The 18,833-nt window shown below is 56.2% G+C and overlaps 1 protein-coding gene and 1 long non-coding RNA gene across 4 annotated transcripts; both read left to right on the forward strand.

Annotated features, from left to right (window-relative positions):
• Positions 1-676: 676 nt before the first annotated feature.
• LRRC32 (leucine rich repeat containing 32) lies at positions 677-14,266 on the forward strand. Of its 3 annotated transcripts, none has more exons than XM_036324904.1 (3): positions 677-1,266; positions 5,363-5,453; positions 10,316-14,266. In XM_036324904.1, the coding sequence occupies exons 2-3, from the start codon at positions 5,367-5,369 to the stop codon at positions 12,206-12,208; spliced, it is 1,980 nt and encodes a 659-aa protein (XP_036180797.1). In that variant the 5' UTR covers positions 677-1,266; positions 5,363-5,366; the 3' UTR covers positions 12,209-14,266. The 3 variants fall into 3 exon arrangements, with proteins under 3 accessions (XP_036180797.1, XP_036180798.1, XP_036180796.1); XM_036324905.1 differs by having other exon boundaries at positions 677-1,015; XM_036324903.1 differs by having other exon boundaries at positions 677-822.
• Positions 14,267-14,831: 565 nt separating this feature from the next.
• On the forward strand, positions 14,832-18,548 carry LOC118664613. Its single transcript, XR_004970371.1, has 2 exons — positions 14,832-15,487; positions 18,094-18,548. It is a non-coding gene; the product is annotated as an uncharacterized LOC118664613 (long non-coding RNA).
• The last annotated feature ends 285 nt before the right edge of the window (positions 18,549-18,833 follow it).

Genomic DNA, 18,833 nt, shown 5'->3' on the forward strand with positions numbered 1-18,833 from the left:
TGGGGTCTTAGCAAACGCAGACCGGTTTTTGTTTATATTCGCTGTCCCCGTCCCTAACCTCAGTTTCACAAGCTGAAAGCTGGGAGCGTTGATGGGGCCGGTCACAGGGCTGCTTCAGGGTCGGTGACAGGTCTGGATACTAGGCCACATCCAGAGGGGGGTGACTTGCCTGGACTGTCCAGAGGAGGCAGCGCGGGGTGGGGAATCCCCTCGGCGGCCGCCCCAGGGCCAGTGAAGGGTCATTTCCTTCCGCGTTCGAACCCGCGGTCACTTCTCCTGTTTGCCTCCCTCCCTTCCCCGCCCCCCCCCCCCCCCCCATCCTAAGTGTAGCGGCGCCGGCCGCGGGAACTCGGGACCAGGCAGGATTTCCTCTGCGGACCTGCGGCTCCTAGAGCCGCCCGCCCCTCCAGACCCCACGGGGCCACGAGCTGCACGTGCGGCGGCCCAGGGCTGGCCTCGCTGGCACTGGGCTTCCTCGGCGACCCCGCTCCCTCCGGCCCTTCCATCCCGCCCCCTACAACCCGCCGCTTCCCAGCCGGGGTTTCAGCAGCATCAAGAAGATGCTCCCCTCCCTCTTGGGAACACCGGCCGGCGCTAGGACCCCGCGGCTGGCCCGAAAGGAGGCGTGGTGGGGCGGGAGAGGTATTTAAATTGGAGCCCGAGCCGCCCCCTCGCGGGTTCGGCTCCCGCGGGGCAGTGGATCTGCCGGGCGCCTCCTCGGGCCGCGACCCCGGGGTCTGGCGCGGGGTGGGACCGGGGAGCTGGTTTGCGCAAAATGTGCCGGGGCTGCGCGGGAAAGGAGCGGCGGCCGCGCTGAGCCAGGTAGGAGCCTCCGCGCGAGCGGGGCTGGCCCGCCCTCGGGGGACCCGGCTGCCCCGCGCCCCTCGGGAGCCGAGGACCTGGAGCTGGGCGGGGTCCTCCTCTCGCCGCCGTCCTCCACCCGCACGTGGAGCCAGGGCTGACCCTCCCGGAGCGCTCCCAGGCGGCTAACTCAACAGATCTTTCCCGCAAAGGGGTGAGACCTGTTCCCATTTGACAGATGGGAACACAAGGGCAGAGAGGCCAGCACTTGCCGGGAATGTACATTTAGTCGAGGGCAGACTAGGATTTGAATCCAGATCTCCTACCATCCTCTGCTCTGCGCTGGGCGGCTGGGCGTGAGGCTTCCCATCCCACCGCGCCAGACAGCCTGCCTACCTGCGGTGACGGGGAAGGGGGACGCTCACCTCTCTCCAGGGGTCTCAGAAGCAGCCTTCTTCGAGGGTGGTAAGATGTGAGGGACCCCTACCCCCACCCTGAGCCGCCTGAGATTCTGTCATCACAGCCACACTCCTTTGGGTTAAGGTCTAATTCCTCCGTGGGATGCACATGTCTGCCCCTAGTGATTCACTGCTGGGTAGGGGCTTCCACAGCAGCTCTCAGGACCCCACTCTGCCAGGGATCCCTGATGGGCAGGGAAGGGGAAGCCGGGTCCAGCACTGTGAGCCTGTCCACCTGTGGATGTTGGGGGGAAGCTGTCATTCGAGGGGGTTAGAGAGGGAGATCTTGGCCTGGTGCAGGGGAACATGAGCTTTGGAAGCAGACAGACTGGGTTCTTATCCTGACTCTATTAACTGACTGTGTGACTTTGGGTCAGTCACCTCCCTGAGCCTCGTTTTCCTCCTAGGCCAATTGAGGACATTTATAAAGGGGCCAGGCAGTTCAGCACCTGCTGGGAAACACAGCATTCGGGTCATGTAGACCTGGGCTAAATCCCAAAATACTTATGAGCTGGATAACTATTGGGTAAATCCTCTCATCTTTCTGAGCCTCAGTTTTCTCATCTGTAAAATGGAAATTATAGTAACTACTTTACTGGTTTGTTGTGAGAATTAAGTGAGATAATATAGGTCAGGTACTTAGAAGAATGTCGAACATCCTTAAATGGTAAGGATGGGCTTAGTTATGATAGTAGGCATTGTCCCACCTCATCCCACCCCCTCCACCCTCTCTCTTTCTACACACACACACACACACACACACACACACACACACACATGGTTTAACATTTCCCTTCCCGGTCAGAATCCTAAGATAGCTCTTGCCTCCTCTTGCCTAGGCCTCTAGTCTGCAAGCTTGAGGTCTCCATTCTCAGCATATCTCGCCTAGGCCGTTTAGCTCTGCCGGTCATTGTCCCAGCTAAAAAGACAATCTGTCCAGGACATTATCACAGGCATTATCAGCTTGCTCATCGCAATAGTTGGAGTAGCCAGTGGTAGAATGGGAACCAGGCTATTTGCCCTACTGATGGGGCACTGAGGCATTGAAGGGTTAGGGGACTTGCCCCAGAACAGGATGGGGAGCAGTAGTCTAGATGTCAGCCTGGGTCTAAGTGACCCCAGTCTTCTTCCCTCTTGAGAGAGAGTTGCCCTCAAATTCTACACACTTTGTTTTGGGCACTGCTGATGGATGCCCACTGCTGAGGGGCCCCCTTCTGTCAGATGCCAGCCCGAGTTCCATTGGTGCAGGGACCGTCCCTGCTGAATGCTCTGATGCCCACCTTGGGGGCAGGCAGAGGAGGGGAAAATGAGGGCCCCTTTGGGCGGCAATGCCTTCCAGTTCTGTACTGAGCCAGGGCCTTCCTTGTCCTCACCTCACACTTACCCCTCAGCCCGTTTCAGTAGAGCTTCTACCCCTCGCTCCGCCATTTGTTCAATAGCTCGTTGGTGAGCACCACCTGATAGACTCCTGTCCTCATAGAATAAAAAAATTAATGATCAGGAAATCTTCAATGTGATGAAAACAATAAACCATGTGAGGGTGTGGGGAAGAGCCTTCCAGGTGGAGGGAGCAGCAGGCAAAGGCCCTGAGGTAGGAATGCACGTGCGGTGTTTGAGGACTGGTGAGAAGAAGGGCAAACACGAGAATCTGGTGAGGGAAGGGCAAATGGTAGATGGAGTCAGAGAGGAGAGGTATAAAGCCTGGATTATACTGGAGGTTTTTAGGCAGGGAGATTCATGATCTGATCTATGATTTAACGACACCTCTCTGGCAGCTATGTGTAGGCCAGACTGAAAGGGGTCAGGGTGGAAGTTAGGTGTTGCTGTGGTGGAGGCCCAGGGCCATGGTGGTGACTCTGTTTGTGGCAATGATGGAGGAGGGAGGTGGGCAGCTCTGGGGGTTTCTTCATAGAGAACAGACAGAGCCCACTGTCAGGGAGAAGGAGTGTGGCAGGGAGGTGAAGGGAGAGTCAAGGAGAGCAACTGCTCTCGTCAGTGTCACCATGTCATTGAGACTCCTCCTGTCAATTCTCAGTGCCTTCCCTGGCCTGTCCCTCTGCCCTAGGGGCACTTCCCTTAGGAATATGTGGGAGGGAATACTCATAGAGTGCTCGGTGCTGTGCTCACTGGAAGCTCAGGGGCTGTGGGAACCTGGAGGAAGAGCCAAGCACATAGCCCAGACTTGGGAAACCAGAGTAGGCTCCTTGGAGGAGGTGACATCTTAGCTGAGACCCAAAGGATGAGGAGGTATTCAGCACAGAGAAGGGAGGGAGTGAAGGTTTGGAGCAGTGAAAGGGGCTCTGAGACCTGAAGGCAATAGGAGGCTTCCAGAACCCTGAGTGGGAGAGGGGGCAGTGAGAAATGAAGTTGGAGAGAAGAGCTGGCCGCAAGGCATACTCCCCAAGGGCCTCAAAGGGCCCCTGAGGGGTTTCCACTCAATTCTGCGTATACCAGCTTTCGGATGGGTGGTGATGTTCTGCTTTTTAAACAGCAGAACAAAATTTCCTGTAAAAGCCTGACCCATAATGCAGGTGAGAAGAGCGAGCCTTTGTGGGGGCAGAGGCCCATGGCCTAGGGGAACCCAGGGAACAGGTTTTGAAAGACCACATTTGAACAATAAAGGAACTCAGGGCAGCCACCTTCATTTAAAATTCATTGTAAGGACGCTAATTGGGTCGAATAGTAAAGACCCAGCCCACAAAGGTCCTATAAATGCGTCTTCTCCTAAAGCACCCTCAGAGTCACAACTCAGCACCCACTTACTGATCCCTTTTGGAGACCATATAGTGTAGAGGTTAAGAGCACAGACTAGGAGACAGACTTGTTATCTGTGAGACCTTGAATATGTTACTTAATCTCTCTGGGCCTCAGTTTTCCTGTCTGTAAAATGGGAACGCTAATCATGGAGCCAAGTCATTGAATTATTGTGAGGATTAAATGAGTTAATACATGTAAAGTGTAGAGAAGCGTGCCTGGTACAGGATAAGGGCTCCCTGAGTAGAATATACGTCATTTGATCTTTAAGAAAACTTGGTGACGTCAGCATTAACCCCAGAAAAGGAAACCGAGACTCAGAGAGGTGAAATGATTTGCACACGGTCACCTAGCAGGTTAGTAGAGGAATCAGAGGGAACAGTTGGATATGGGTGACTCTGAGTCCAGTGCTCTTGGAGGGTCCCTCCTTCTTAATGCTCTGTATGTATTATGGTCACTTCTGTGCATTTATTTGTGTTCCTAGTTTCCAGCACAGAGCTAGATGTGAGGAGGCATTCAATAAAAGTGTGAATGAATGAATGAATGAATGAATGAATGAGTGAAATTGATAGATTGAGCTGTGTATTCCTAGCCCCTGAACCAGGTCTTCAGTGAGTGAGCTCCTAGTAGCACTGAGATTCCACCCTGCTGAGGCCCCCCTGGCTGCTCATAAAGGGAAGGGCAGGTCCAACAGGCCCGTGTGTCCCCCTGCCCTGGCACGGGTGGTGGCTTCAGTGAAAGTAAAGGGCCTGGCAGCCTGCTTCTGGGGAAGTTCACAGCCACAATGCCGAGCCAGGGCAAGCCTCCGGTGGGGCTTCCTGTCAGGGCTCCAGGCCCAGCCATCAAACAATGGCAGGGGCTCAAGAATCAGAAAATCAAAAGAAAAAGGGCAAAATAAAGGTGTGTGTGTGTGTGTGTGTGTGTGTGTGTGTGTGTGTGTGTTTGTGTGTAATTCCGTTTGGGGTCTGAGGCGCTACGAAGGGGTGAGCTGCTTGTGGTTTGGGTAGAAAGGGAGTCAGAGGCCCAGCTGCCCACCTCACCTCACCCCAGCCCTGAGGTTGGCCCAGGGCAGCCCGTAGGGTCCCTCTGCCTCCTGCTCACCTCCTCCAGATTGTCCTCCACCAGTTGGAGACTTTTGAAACCCAAATCTGCCCATGTTGCCCACTGTTTAAAAACTCTTTCTGGGGGCATGGCCTAGCTCCTTGGCGTAGCATTGGAGGCCCTCTGTGATGGGCTACACCTTCATTTCAATACAGCTGTGGTCTGAGGGCAGGGTGGGAGGGTGTGGGCTGGCCGTGGGAAGGAGCCTGAGATTTTACAATGTCCCCTTTCCTCCCTGCCCTACGCAGAGCCATGAGCCACCAGATCCTGCTGCTCCTGCCCGTGCTGACCCTGGGCCTGGCTACCTCCCAACAGGGAGACAAGGTGCCCTGTAAGATGGTAAGAAGCCCTGCCCAGGCAGGGTAAGCTCCCCCACCCCCACCCCCACCCAGTCCTAGGGTGTTCTGTCCTCCCAGCCCCAGAAGCCAAAGTTAGAGGAATCAGAAAAGGAAAAGGAATGTATTTAAACCTTGCATTTGATTAGCACCTGCTAGAATGTTTAAATACCTTATTTACTATTGATCCTGCCAGGTAAGTACCATCATTCCCATTTTACAGAATTGGAAGCTGAGGCTTGGAGACGTTAAGTGACTTGTCCAAGGTCATTCAACTGGGACCACTGGGGCCAATATTGGACTCTATTCCCTCTGCCCCCACAAGGTGATACAGAATTTGGGGTCAGTCAGCTGGGAAGGGCTCTTCTGTTTTGGGTCCCTGGGCTCCTTGACTTGGGCCCATCTGCCACAGCCCTGCTGGGAAGCCTCACTCATCACTGCCCAGGTCAAATGCTGCCTCCTTCAGGAAGCCTCTTCTGATTCCTCCCAGGCTGACCTGGTTCTGTTGCTCCCTTTGCTGGTCTTCCCCAGCCCCAAGCTTCCCTCCTCAATATTGAGCACGTGGTATAGTTCGCAAGTGGGCCCAAGCCTGCCTCACCACCAGACCAAAGTTCCCGAGGGCAGGGACTGGGCTTGATTCACTCTGTTCCTTTTTCCTGCCCTTGTTCAGGAGACTAGCCCTGACGTATTGTCACCCTGTGGGATGCAGGGAAAAGAGACCACCCAGGTCCACTTGTGAAGCTGGGCAGTCACTGAGCTCAAGGCAGAAGCTTGCCCTGGGGAAGGGACAGGCCCTGTGGCAGCCCCACTTGGACCTGGGACTGAAAGCTTATGACACAGAATGGCCACCGGCTTCTGGAGGCTGCAGGTGCTGGCAGCCAGGCCCGGAGCCCTCCCCTGGCGTTGCAGTGTCCTGCTGTGGTCACCTTACTTCTTGCTCTTTAGAGCCCTTCTGAGTTCCCAGAACCCAGAATCATAGGCAGAGAGGCCTCAGATGTCACCAGACGCAGCCCCACATTCTGCCCGGGGAGACAGCTCAGAGAAGGGAAGGCCCGGGCCACCCAGCAGGAAGGGGAATGGGGTGAGCTTTGGATTGGGGAGAGATGAGATAATAGGCAGGAAGGTGCCTTCTGGACTGCCATAGAAGGAGTCATGATGATTTTTAAGATAATAAAAAAATTTAAAAAACAATTTTCACATGCCGAGGGCTCGCAAGGTTTGCCTGCTGCATGCTGAGGACATTCTCTCCCTTTCTCCTGCCCAGATTCCTTTTTCAGCAGGAAACTGCGGCCGAGAGAAGAGCTGTGGCCACCAGGGTTATGCAGATCAGAAGTAACAGAGCGGTTTCGAACCCAGCTCCCAGGGCTTATGCTGCCCACTGCGAGTGACTTACTGCCCTGCTGCCCTGCTCTGTGCAGGTGGCAAAATGGAGTTGGGTGGCAAGTCCTCTTCCCTCCAAAAAAACAAAACAAAAAACAAACAAAAAACTTGGGGCAGTGGCATCCTGGCATCCCAGAGAGAGTGGGCAGAGTGTTGCTAAGGGCTGACTCCTCCAAGACCCTTCCCCAAGTAAGGCAGTGGTGCTGGGGGCTCGGAGCTTGGGCCATGGGGGGTGCGCTGGAAGTGAGTGCTGAGAGCTACGCTGGCCTTCAAGCTCCTTCCGACTGAACTGCAGAGCCGGGCGGTGGTGCAGCACTGCCTGCAGCCGCCTCCTCTGGGTCCCTGGCAGGGGTCCTGGGCACCCGGGCAGAAAGCAAGTCTTAGGCTCTGGGCTTGGCCAGCCTGTGTCCTGACTCAGCTCTCAGGGGCTGGTGGCCCAGGGAGCCTTTGAGAATTCAGGGGTGAAATGGGGTATGGGCTTGCCTGCTGGAGAACATGTGATGCCTAGCACAGTGCCCCCCACAGGGTAAATGCTCAGGAAGTGGTAACTGGTGTTACTTACTCTGCTGAAGGACTCAACCTGGGTACTCAACCAGCTGAGGGCGCAGTGGTCAAACGTGGCTGGCAGTAGGAAAAGGAACTCCTAAAGGTAGTTTTGAGCCTCTGACATATGATTTGGGGAAGCCACCTCCCTCCTCCGAGCCTCAGCTTCCTGAGAGGGTACAATGAGGTAAATGTGCCTTCGAAGATTGAATGAGGCAAGGGACCTATGCATTCAGCACAAGCCTGGCACACAGCTGGTGCTCATGGTTAGTGGCAGTCACTGTGTTAATGTTGTTTTTGCTGTGACTTCTTAAATAAGGATGGTGCAGGACTGAGGACAGGATGAGGGACCATGCCTGGTGGCCCCAGGTGGCCGAGAGGTTGGGAGGGAGAAAGGGGCAAGGAGCCAGGCAAGACTGGCCAGGTGGCCAGGATAGGTTTCTGGTTCACATGGTGCCCAACCTCAGGGGCATCCCTGGGCCGCTGTGCACGCTGGTTACTGTGCTGCATAGCATAGGAAGAGGCACACAGGTGCCTGTTGGAGGGCAGTCCATTCCTCGCCCTCCTCACCTTGGGGATCTTGAGAGGAAGCTGACAGCTGGGGCCAGGCAGGGAATCCCCTTACCCTCACCCCATCTCCAGGCCCTGCTGGCTTAGCTACTGACTCACCATGACCTCGTGCAGGTCACTGCCACCTTCAAGCTCCGTCTCCCCATCTTGGAATTGGGTGGGCTGGACCCTTTCTGCTCTAACAGTCTTTGACTTCAGTCTGAATATATGGATCATCCCTTTACTTTCTTTTTAGAAAGGTGGTGACTCAATCCCTCAGGCCTTTACCAAACCAATGATGTCTAGGACTCTTTCATTCATTAAAAAGATTTAGTGAGCACCTTCTGTGGGCCAGGTCCAAGGCCTCCACATCAATCAAACCGATCCGTTTGCTCTGAGCTCACTGTCTAGCAGGTCCCCACACAGACAGCCACAATTCAGGGGCCAAAGCTATGACAGGAAGCACAGAGGCTGTAAGAAAACCCAAAGGAGGCCCCAACCTGGCCAGGAATCAGGGAAGGCTTCCTGGCAGAGGCGATCCTGGACTTAGCATGCAGAGTTCCCCGTGCAGATTTCGTTGGGAAGGACATAACCAGCACAGGGGACAGTAAGGAGGAGACCCAGAGCTGGGGCTGGGAGGGTTAACGGTCAGTGGGCCGATATGGTCCCTGTGGGCTGGGCTGGAGTTGGTTGGGAGGAGAGGGGACAGCTCCTCAGGGGCCACAAACAGCCTTGAACCTGCTGAGAGCCCTGGAGTTTGCCCTGGAGGGGTTTCAACAGAAGGCAGCACTCTCTGAGTGGAATTTGAGAGCAATTGCCAGGCATCTGGTTGGTGGGTGGATCAGAAGGGTCAGTGGAGACAGAAGCTGGGGCAGGAGTGGGCCTGAGCTGGGTGGTGGTAGAAGTCAGACCAGCTGAGAAAGGTTGGGGCTTCTGGTATGCTAGAAAAGACGAGAGGAAGGCTGCACTTACATGGAAAGAATTCTGGCCTCAGAAAGCACATGAGATAGGACAAAAGTGGGGCCTTTAGTTGTTAAAATATCTGGGTTGAAAACCCAGCTCTGTTCCTTAGCAGCTGGGTGATCTGAACCCTTCCTTACCTCTCTGGGCTTGCTTTTCTTAAATGGGGGCAATCATATTGACGGGCCGGCTATTGTGAAGACCCAGTGAGACCACGGGTCTGAAAATGCCAAAAAATCTAAAATGCTGAGTGAGTGAGAGGGAAGTATGAGTTACTTTCTGGATAAGAAACCAGGGTGGGCGTGTGACTTGATGGGGCACGCACCACAAAATCAGAGTGTTGTCATCAGAGAACGTGGGCTGGGACCCGGGACATCGTCCCCCCTGCCCCTTACGCCCACCCCATCTCCAGGACCAGATCAGTACTGGGCCTGGGGAAGCACAGCCACTGACAGGGGTGGGGGTGGGTAGCAGCAGCAGAAAGGGCCCTCCTGGGGAGTGTTACCGGGGAAGCAGGCTCTGGGACCCAGGATGAGGGCTTGAATGAGACCTGAGGACAGGAAGCTAAAAACTGATGACAAGAGGGAAAATTGCCTTTTTTCCTTTTGGAAACAACTCCCCCAAAGTGGGCTCATCTAGTCTTACACCCACTGGGTCAACGTAACTACCCGGGCCCATAGGCGGAAGCCAGGGTGTGGAACCAGGAGGCCTGGGTCCCAGCTCGACTCTGTTCCTCATGGCCCTGGGCGCTCTAGACCAGTGGTTCTCAGCCTTGGCTGCACATTAGAATCACCTGGGAATCTTTTTTAAATCCTGATTTCTGGGCCTCATCCTCTGGAAATTCTGTTTCTTTGTTATGGGGTGGGGTCACAACATTCGTAACAAAGAAACAGAATTTCCGGAGGATGAGGCCCAGAAATCAGGATTTTAAAAAGATCCCCAGGTGATTCTAATGTGCAGCCAAGGTTGAGAACCGCTGCTCTAGATCAAGCATGTCAAACTCGTGGCTGCCGGGCGCATGCCTCATTTACTTAAACAAAGCTTGCAGCCTGCCGGCGGCGGAGAGTTTGGCATGCTTGCTCTGTGGCTCAGTTTCCTGTAAAATGGGTTAATGGCTAGTACAGGGTTTTTGGTCATTTGTCCTTCTAACTTCCTATCATCTCTCTGTCTACCCATCAAAGCTTCCTTGAGTCCCTCCCTGATGCCAGTGCTGCACTGGGTGCCGGAGATGGGGGCAAGGAGCAGGATGGGGGTCATCCGGACATGGGTGATTAGGCTGGGATGGAGGAAAGTCGAGCATCCTGGGAGGCCAGGGGAGAAGCCCAGCCAAGCCTGGCGGGAGCTCAAGGTCACCCTTTCTAGAGGCGCGTGTCCAATTCCAGCTCCTACTGCGCCCATTAATGCCTGCTGCTCTCTCTGCCTCCCCGTCCCCAGGTGAACAAGGAGGTCTTCTGCCAGTTCCTTGGCCTGGTGCAGGTCCCCTCGGTGCTTCCGCGGGACATCGAAGCCCTTGACCTGTCTGGAAACCAGCTTCAGAGCATCCTGGCCTCGCCCCTGGGCCTCTACACAGCACTTCGTCACCTGGACCTGAGCTCCAACGAGATCAGCTTCGTCCAGCCAGGTGTCTTCGAGGCCCTGTCCCACCTGGAGCACCTCAACCTGGCCCACAACCGCCTGGCGCTGAGCACTGGGGGTCTGGGCCCCCTGCTGCACGTGAAGTCTCTGGACCTGTCTGGGAACAGCCTGTACAGCGGCCTGGTGGAGCAGCTGCTGGGGGAGGCGCCAGCCCTGCGCACCCTCGCACTGGCGGAGAACAGCCTGACCCGCCTGGCCCGCCAGACCTTCTGGGGCACACCTGCGCTCGAGCGGCTGGACCTACACAGCAACGTGCTGATGGACATTGAGGATGGGGCTTTCGAGGCCATGCCCCACCTGACCCACCTTAACCTGTCCAGGAACTCCCTCACCTGCATCTCCGACTTCAGCCTCCAGCAGCTGCGGGTGCTGGACCTGAGCTGCAACAGCATCGAGGCCTTTCAGATGGCTCCCGAGCCCCAGGCCGGGTACCAGCTCACCTGGCTCGACCTGCGGGAGAACAGACTGCTCCGCTTCCCTGACTTGGCCGCACTCCCGAGACTCATCTACCTGAACGTGTCCAGCAACCTCATCAGTCTCCCTGCGGGGCCGCCCCAGGGTGGCGAGGCCATCTATGCACCCTCTGAGGGATGGTCAGCCTCGCCCCTCTCAAACCCCAGCCGGAATGCCAGCACCCACCCCTTCTCCCAGCTCTTGAATCTGGATTTGAGCTACAATGAGATTGAGCTCGTCCCCGAGGGCTTTCTGGGGCACCTGACCTCCCTGCGCTTCCTGAACCTCAGCCGAAACTGCTTGAAGGCCTTTGAGGCTCGGAGTGCGGGCTCCCTGCCCTGCCTGGTGCTCCTGGACATCAGCCACAATGCGCTGAAGACACTGGAGCTGGGCACTAGCGCCCTGGGGTCTCTGCGGACGCTGCTCCTACAGCACAATGCCCTGCAGGACCTGCCCCCATACACCTTTGCTGGCCTGGCTAGCTTGCAGAGGCTCAACCTGCAAGGGAACCGGGTCATTCCCTGTGGGGGGCCAGGGGGGCCTGGGCCCTCCGGCTGCGTGGACTTCTCTGGCATCTCCTCCCTCCGCAGCCTAAACTTGGTGGACAACGAGTTGGAGACGCTCTGGGCAGGTGCCTTCCTCCACACACCACTAACGGAGCTGGACCTCTCTTCCAATCCGGGGCTGGATGTGGCCACGGGGGCCTTGGTGGGCCTGGAGGCCTCCTTGGAGGTCCTGGCCCTGCAGGGCAATGGGCTGGAGGTGCTGCAGGTAGACCTGCCCTGCTTCAGCTGCCTCAAGCAGCTCAATCTCGCCGAGAACCGCCTGAGCCGCCTGCCGGCCTGGACGCAGGCTGTGTCTCTGGAGGTGCTGGACCTGAGGAACAACAGCTTCAGCCTGCTGCCCAGCAGTGCCATGGGCGGCCTGGAGACCAGCCTGCGGCGCCTCTACCTGCAGGGGAATCCGCTCAGCTGCTGCGGCAATGGCTGGCTGGCGGCCCAGCTGCACCAGGGCCGTGTGGACGTGGACGCCACCCAGGACCTGATCTGCCGCTTCGACTCCCAGGAGGAGGTGTTCCTGAGCCACGTGCGTCCTGAGGACTGTGAGAAGGGGGGGCTCAAGAATGTCAACCTCATCATCATCCTCACCTTCACTCTCGTCTCTGCCATTGTCCTCACCATGCTGGCCACCTGTTGCTGTGTCCGCCAGCAGAGGTTCAACCAACAGTACAAAGCCTAGAGCAGCCAGGCTGCGGACGAGCTCGGCCGGAGACCCTTCCAGGACAGCGAGGGAGCCCGAGGCACAGAGGAGGGTGAGGTCTAACCCAAGGCCACACAGTGGGCCAGGGTCCCAGAACCCTAATCTCTAAATCCCAGCCCCGGCTTCCTTTCCCTGCATCCTGCTGCATCAGTAGGTGACGCACTTCCCAGGCCTCACGTGCGGTCCAGCTGTGGAAGCTGGATGCTGAGCAGTAGTGGGAGTGACAGAGAATGAGGATGAGCCATCAGATCAACAAATCTTCACCAGACATCTGTTTTGTGCCACACCCTGCGCTGGGCACTGAGGGCACTGATGAAGGAGACACATCAAGCATCTCCCAGTCGGGGTGGGGATGGCATCACAGAGCTGTGCAGCGACCACACAGAGTGTGGGGCCCAGGGCTCCAAAGCTCGGCAGTGTGAGCTGAGTGCTGGGGGGAGAGGGGGAGGGAGGGGAAAGTGGGGAGTCCTGCCCCGCCAGGCCAGGGCCAGGGAGGGGAAAGACCAGGAGGATTTGTCTGAGACCTTGCCAAGCAGACTGTTTGTCACATCTTCTGATAATGACTTGCAGCTTCTCTGGAACATGACGAATTTGTAACTGGAAGAGACCTGGAGCCATGAGTGTGCCGTGGGTCCTGCACTATGGCAGGCTGTGGCGGCTGCAGCAGGTCCGGTTCACAGGCTGTTGCCCTGGGCTGCGGCCAGCACTGGACTGTCATTTCCTGCTCTGGACAGACTTTTTGCCCACCTGGCACTCTGGTGTTGCACACTGGCCCCAATACTGCCGTGGCCTTCACTCCCCGCTCCATCCCAGGAGTGAAGGCCTTAGGTCTCTGGTTCTGTTTTGCCCCAGGCTTGGCAGCAGTAACAAACCCAAGTCTGTGTCTGCCTCTTTAGGACAACCCTCTGAGGCTGGCATTTAATCCCAGTTTATAAAAGAGGCTCCAAGTCTCCCTGCAGGGTGTCCCAGCTACAAAACGCCGCACTGAGATTCAGAATCACATCATCCCGACTCCGGGGACTGAGCTTGGCCACTGCGGGGCTGCAGGCTGTCAGGGGGACAGGAAGTGGCCCCCATGCTGGCACAGGGCCTGGGAGCATCCTGCACTGTACACCCCACCAGCTCCTCTCCCTCCACTCTCCCAGGCCCTCTCCTCCTCTGCCTCAGTTTCCCTCATTCCCCCCTTTGCAGACTGGTCTTTTTTTCTTGTTGCCCTTGCATCCCCATTCTCCAATGAGCACAGTCTAGAATGTGAGACCATTGAGTCCCACCTCCCCCTTACACAGATGGGGAAACTGAGGCTTAGGAAGAGAAGAGGACTTGCTCCGAGATGCACAAGTCAGGGGCAGAGCCTGTGGAAAACAGGAGGAGTCAGACCTCATTACGGGTGTCAGGGGGTGGGTTGGGGGGTTGCACCTGAGTGGTTTTCTTCTCTCTCAGGTGTCACATCACAAGATAATGCTCCAAACGCTCTTTTGGGTCCTCCTCATACAGGGATCCTCCCCTCTTAGAAAAATGGGTTTAAAAAATCTAGTTCTAACCCCTTGTCCCTCATATCCATGGAACCATGGGCTGTCCTGGGACCAGCGCAGGACCCTGTGCTGTTGTCTTCCCCTCCCACCTGTGCTTGGCCATGGTCTGGCTCAGGATGGTGCTGGGTCAAGTGGGAGACAATGAAAACTCCACTCTCTCTGCCCCATTTTACAGATGAAAAGGCTGAGGCCCAGAGAGGATCAAGGACTCAGGGAGTCAGTGGCAAAGCCAGGGCTGGAACTTGATGTCCTGGCCCCATCTGGGGCCCAGGGGGCCCGAGGGGCAGCTCAGGGCCCAGTCCTGGTTGGAATTGTGACTATAGGTGCTCACTGCACACACACTCTTTCTCAGGCGTGGGGCAGGCGTGGGCCCCTCCACGCCTGATCTTTGAAAACACTACACAATGCTGCTCTCACTGCCCAGGAGCCAGGCCACAGCCCAGGCCCTGGGACTAGCTCTTTGTATAACCCACATGAATGTATTAAAAATAATGTTGGAGACGCAGTGCGGCCTGCCAGCCTCCTCCTTGCTTCAGGTCACCTGCACCACTGCATTCACTCCAACCCTGCCCTCCCCTACTCCCACTGTGGTCTTTGAACCCGCATGGCAAACCCCCGGAAGGTAGGACCTGTAGGTGGAAGATTGAGGCTCCGGTCATCACCACCCAGGACCTTGGGGCCTCAGCGCATCATGCCCCTTCACGGTCAGCAAACCCCGCTCCCACCACCACTGAGGAGATGGTGGCTTTCAGCAGTTACACCCTCTCAGGCCCTTTCCCTGAGCTCATCCCCTCTGCCCCGCCTTGGGGTCCTCATCCCTCCTCTCTCATTTGCCCCCTCGCTTTCCTCTCTCCTCAGCCCTTCCTCTCTAGTTACTTCTTCCTCTCAGACCAGCTAAGCTCAAGTGGTGCTCATTTGAAAAACAGTGAAAAGAGCCCAGGCCAGTTGCTCAGTGGTTAGTGTCGGGCTGTGGACCGCAGTGTCCCGGGTTCGATTTACGGTCAAGAGCACGTACCTTGGTTGCAAGTTCCCCAGCCCCAGTAGGGGCGCATGTGGGAGGCAACCGATTGATGTGTCTGTCTCATGTCGATGTTTCCCTCTCTATCCACCCCTGCTCCTCCCTCCCTTCCCTTCTCTCTAGAAATCAATGGGGAAAATATCCTTGGGTGAGGATTAAAAAAATAAAAATAGTGAAAAGATCCTAAAGCCACTTTCCCCTGCCTTCTCCTACTTCATGGGTAAACTTCGTGGTTAAGTAGCTTCTCTTTCCTCCCCCCATATTCAGCCCACCCAGCTGCCTCCCGCTCCTCAGAGCCGCGCACTGCCCTGGCTAAGGTCACCAAGAGTTGGCCAAACTCAGTGCACTTTTCAGTCCGTACCCCCTTGACCTCTCAGCTGCGGGGGCTCCCAGCCCTGTCCTCCCCATCACCCACGCCCTCCCTGGCACACCCTCCCAGCATCTAGGATACGTACCCGGTTTTCACCTTCCTCTCAGGCCCCTTGTTTTCAGGCTCATCTGCCTGGAGCCATCTGAACGACAACTACTAGCACTCCTGTCCCGGGCCTTCTCCCCTCGGGAATGTCATCGCCCCCGTTGCCAGAGCCACCCCAGAGCTCGGACCATGCCACCTCGCTATCTCAGCCCAGCCCCTTCTGAGCTGCAGCCTGACACCCAGAAGCCTCCCAGCTAGAGAACTGAAGGTCGCCCCACGGCAGGAGAACGAGGGTGAGCAGCCGGGCTGCAGTTCACGGTTGGCCTTGGAAGAAGAGCCAGGAGGGTCCAGAAGAAGAGCTCTCCCGGGTTCTGGAAGGGAGCTGGAGGGTCAGGGTGTGGGCTGGGAGGGCTGGGAGAGGAGGCAAGAGCACCTTACATGGGTAGGGGCCGGCAAAGGGCTCTGAGGCAGAGTCTAGAAAGTATGGAGTGGCTCCCACACACTCTTTTCAGCCCCCTGTGCTTGTCCTCATGTGGCCCCTACTTCCCCTGACACCCAGATGCTGCCTCTTTGCAGGTGCCAGCCTCCCCTCCCGCAAGTTCCAGCTTAATGATGCTCTAACCTCCACTCCCCGCGCACCCCCCCACCCCCCCCCCCCCCCCCCCCACACACATCCTGGAGATTTCTCCAACCAGCTTCTTCTCTGGTCTGTGAGCTCTTACCTCCCAACTCTGCTCCCAGTACCTACTCTCCAAAGGAAAAGTTTACATGCCTATTTCATGGATGGGGCTGGGCAGTGCGAGAGCATGAGAATCAACACCCTGGCACACAGTAGGTTTTTGATGAAGTCCTAAGGGGAGGCAGTAGCAGGGGCTGAGCTCAGGCCAGGGCCTTACGGGCCTCCCATCCAGCCAGGATCCCATCAGGCCCCTGACCCCTTTTCCTGGCAAACAGGGGTGTTTGCTCACCTGGTCAAGACCCCCCAGTGAGGCAGAAATTCCTGTTTTTAGCCAAACGTGGACATAGCTGCCAACTAGGTCATCAGAGCATCCGGCAAGAGCCAGGGAGAGGGGAGGTCCTCGCCCGCTCAGTCACAGACAGGCTGTGGAGCAGGTCACCAGGCTCATTCAGCTCAGTGAGCTGTGATGGGGAGGTGGGAAGCACCCATGGCCGGAAGGTGTCTTACCAACTCAGTCCTCTGTCCTGGCACACCCCCAGGACCAGGGATCCCCTGCCTGGGTTCTGTGCCCCTGCCCTGTAGGCAGCTCCCAGGCCAGGTCCCTGAGGCCCTCCAGCCCCATCTCTCTCCGGCCACCTCCTGCCTGTGTTCAGAGCTGACACTGAGCACTTGATGTACATTGTCGTATGTTTTTCTAGCAATATGTGAAGAGATTGCTATTATTATTATCCTCATTTTAGAGAAACAGAGACTCAAGTTCCCACAGCTAAGAAGTGTCCAAACTCAAGAGCCAGCAACCTCAACATGAGGCAGGTCCTCCCCAATACCACCCTCTCTCCCACTTCCTCCACCCGAATGTCTCAGCCATCCTGACCCCACCTGCCAAACTCCTCCTTTTTTAACCACGGCCCCAGTCACCTCCTCTGGGGAGACTACCCTGATTGCACTCCTCCCACTGCTCAAAGCCACAGCACTGGGACGTCTACCTACTAGGCGCTCCTGGAGGGAGGTCCTACTGGAGTCCTTTCCCTGTCCCGGGGGGCCTCACGAGCCAATACAGAAGGTGAGTTCAGAAAAGGTTTCCTGAATGGATGGACTTAAAAACATGTGGAGATTAAGATCTGCCCTCAGATGGAGACTGGGGTGACAGGCTTCTCAGACAGACCCAGGGGACACAGAGACCTCAGAGGCGATGCAGAGCATGGGCTGCCCAGAAGCAGCAGTGGCCAGTGGTGTGGCAAAGAAACAGTCGTCTCTCTTCCCTCCACTTCCCTCCACTTTCTTCTCGCCTCTAGGACCTTGTCTGACCTTCTCCTTCCCCTCCCGACTCTGGCCTCTTTTTTTCCTCCCTTGGTCATCTCTCTCCCCTCCCCCATCTTACTGGAAGCAGTTGGGGCTGTGGTGGCAGAGAACACGGTCGGTGGAGGGGAGGGAGGCCTAAGCTGTTTATAGGAACTGGAGCAACTCCATCCATCAGCTCTGTTTGGAGCTGGAGACCAAGCATAATAAATACCTTGGCTCCTCCCCAGCTGTGCTTTCCCTGAACTTGGCCATTTGAACTCCAAAGCTCTCTGGCCTGCTGGTTCTCAGGACCCAGCTCCCCGTCCACCCTCCCTGCTCCCACCTCCCACCAAGCTGCCCTGGAAAGAGCCCTGCCTCTGGGATCAGAAACGCAGGCCTGAATCTAGGCACTGCTGCAGCATTGCTTTGGAAACAACGGCAGGTCAAGCCACCTGACTGTGCCTCCAGTCCCCTATCCATAAAATGGGATTATAACCACTGCCCCTCACACCCACAGCAGGCCAGAATGGCTTGAGCATCCACTCTGTGCTGGGTTCTGGTGGGATCCCTGGGAACAGACAGAGCCTCTGCCTAGGGTGGGGAGAGGGGAGGGAGGGGCCACACCACAGCACAGGCAGGAAGTGGTCAACACCACGAGGGAGGTCCAGATTTTGTGTTGGGGGGGGGGGGGGGGGTGTTTGCAGCAGGGAGTGGCCCTTCCAGCTGGAGGAGTGAGATGGACTTCGAGGACATCTGGGCTGGCCTGGCTGGGAAGGGTAGGATTTCAGCTTATGAAGATGGGAGAGGCTGCTCCAGACAGAGAAACGCATGAGCACGTTGGCCAGTGGGACAATTCCATCCAGAATGAGACAGGGAAGAGTCTGCCTATGCCCAGCCTTCCTCCCGTCACTCTCAGCTTTGTCTTCTTTGATCCTATAGCACCTCCTGCTTTGACCTTCCAGCTTTCATGGATCTTCCCTTCTTTTCTGGAGAACTTCCTACTCACCCAGCTCTCCCAACTTGTGGATGCATTCCTGGAATTCTGCAGTCATGTCCCTACTCCCACCTTCCCCCAAAAAGCCACCCCAAGGAAACTGAAGACTCATATCCGGAGAAAAGTCATTAGCCAATTGCACATGCTTCTGGAATGAATAAGGGAATAGATGAATAAAGGAATGAATATAACAGTGAGTCAATGAAAAAGAGGATAAGTGAATTACTGAAGTCAACGGAAATTTCTTAAGCCCCTGATACCAACCATGCTAGATGCTGTACTCACAAGATCCCTCTGCTCCTGGCTCACTGCTTATGGGGGGAAATAGACATTAAACATACACACACACACACACACACACACACACACACACACACACATACACACACTCAAATAAAGACAAAATGGCAAATTACGATGAGAACCATGAGAGGAAATAGTAAGGAGACATAATTGAGACGGGTGGACTCAGAGAAATCCTCTCCAAGGATGTAATCTGCAAGCTAAGACTGCTGGAGGACTTAAGGTGAGTGAGTGTGTGAGTTAATATTCCTCCTAACCTCTTCCCCTCACTCCCATGAATTTGCCAAAATGCCTGGGGAGAGAAAGCGCAACACCATAGACTCTGAGGTTCATTTTCATGCACTGAAAACAGCCCCTACACTGGGCCTTCCTGGCCTTCCCC

This window comes from Myotis myotis, unplaced genomic scaffold, assembly GCF_014108235.1.
Source record: "Myotis myotis isolate mMyoMyo1 unplaced genomic scaffold, mMyoMyo1.p scaffold_m19_p_10, whole genome shotgun sequence".
Classification (NCBI taxonomy): Eukaryota; Metazoa; Chordata; class Mammalia; order Chiroptera; family Vespertilionidae; genus Myotis; species Myotis myotis.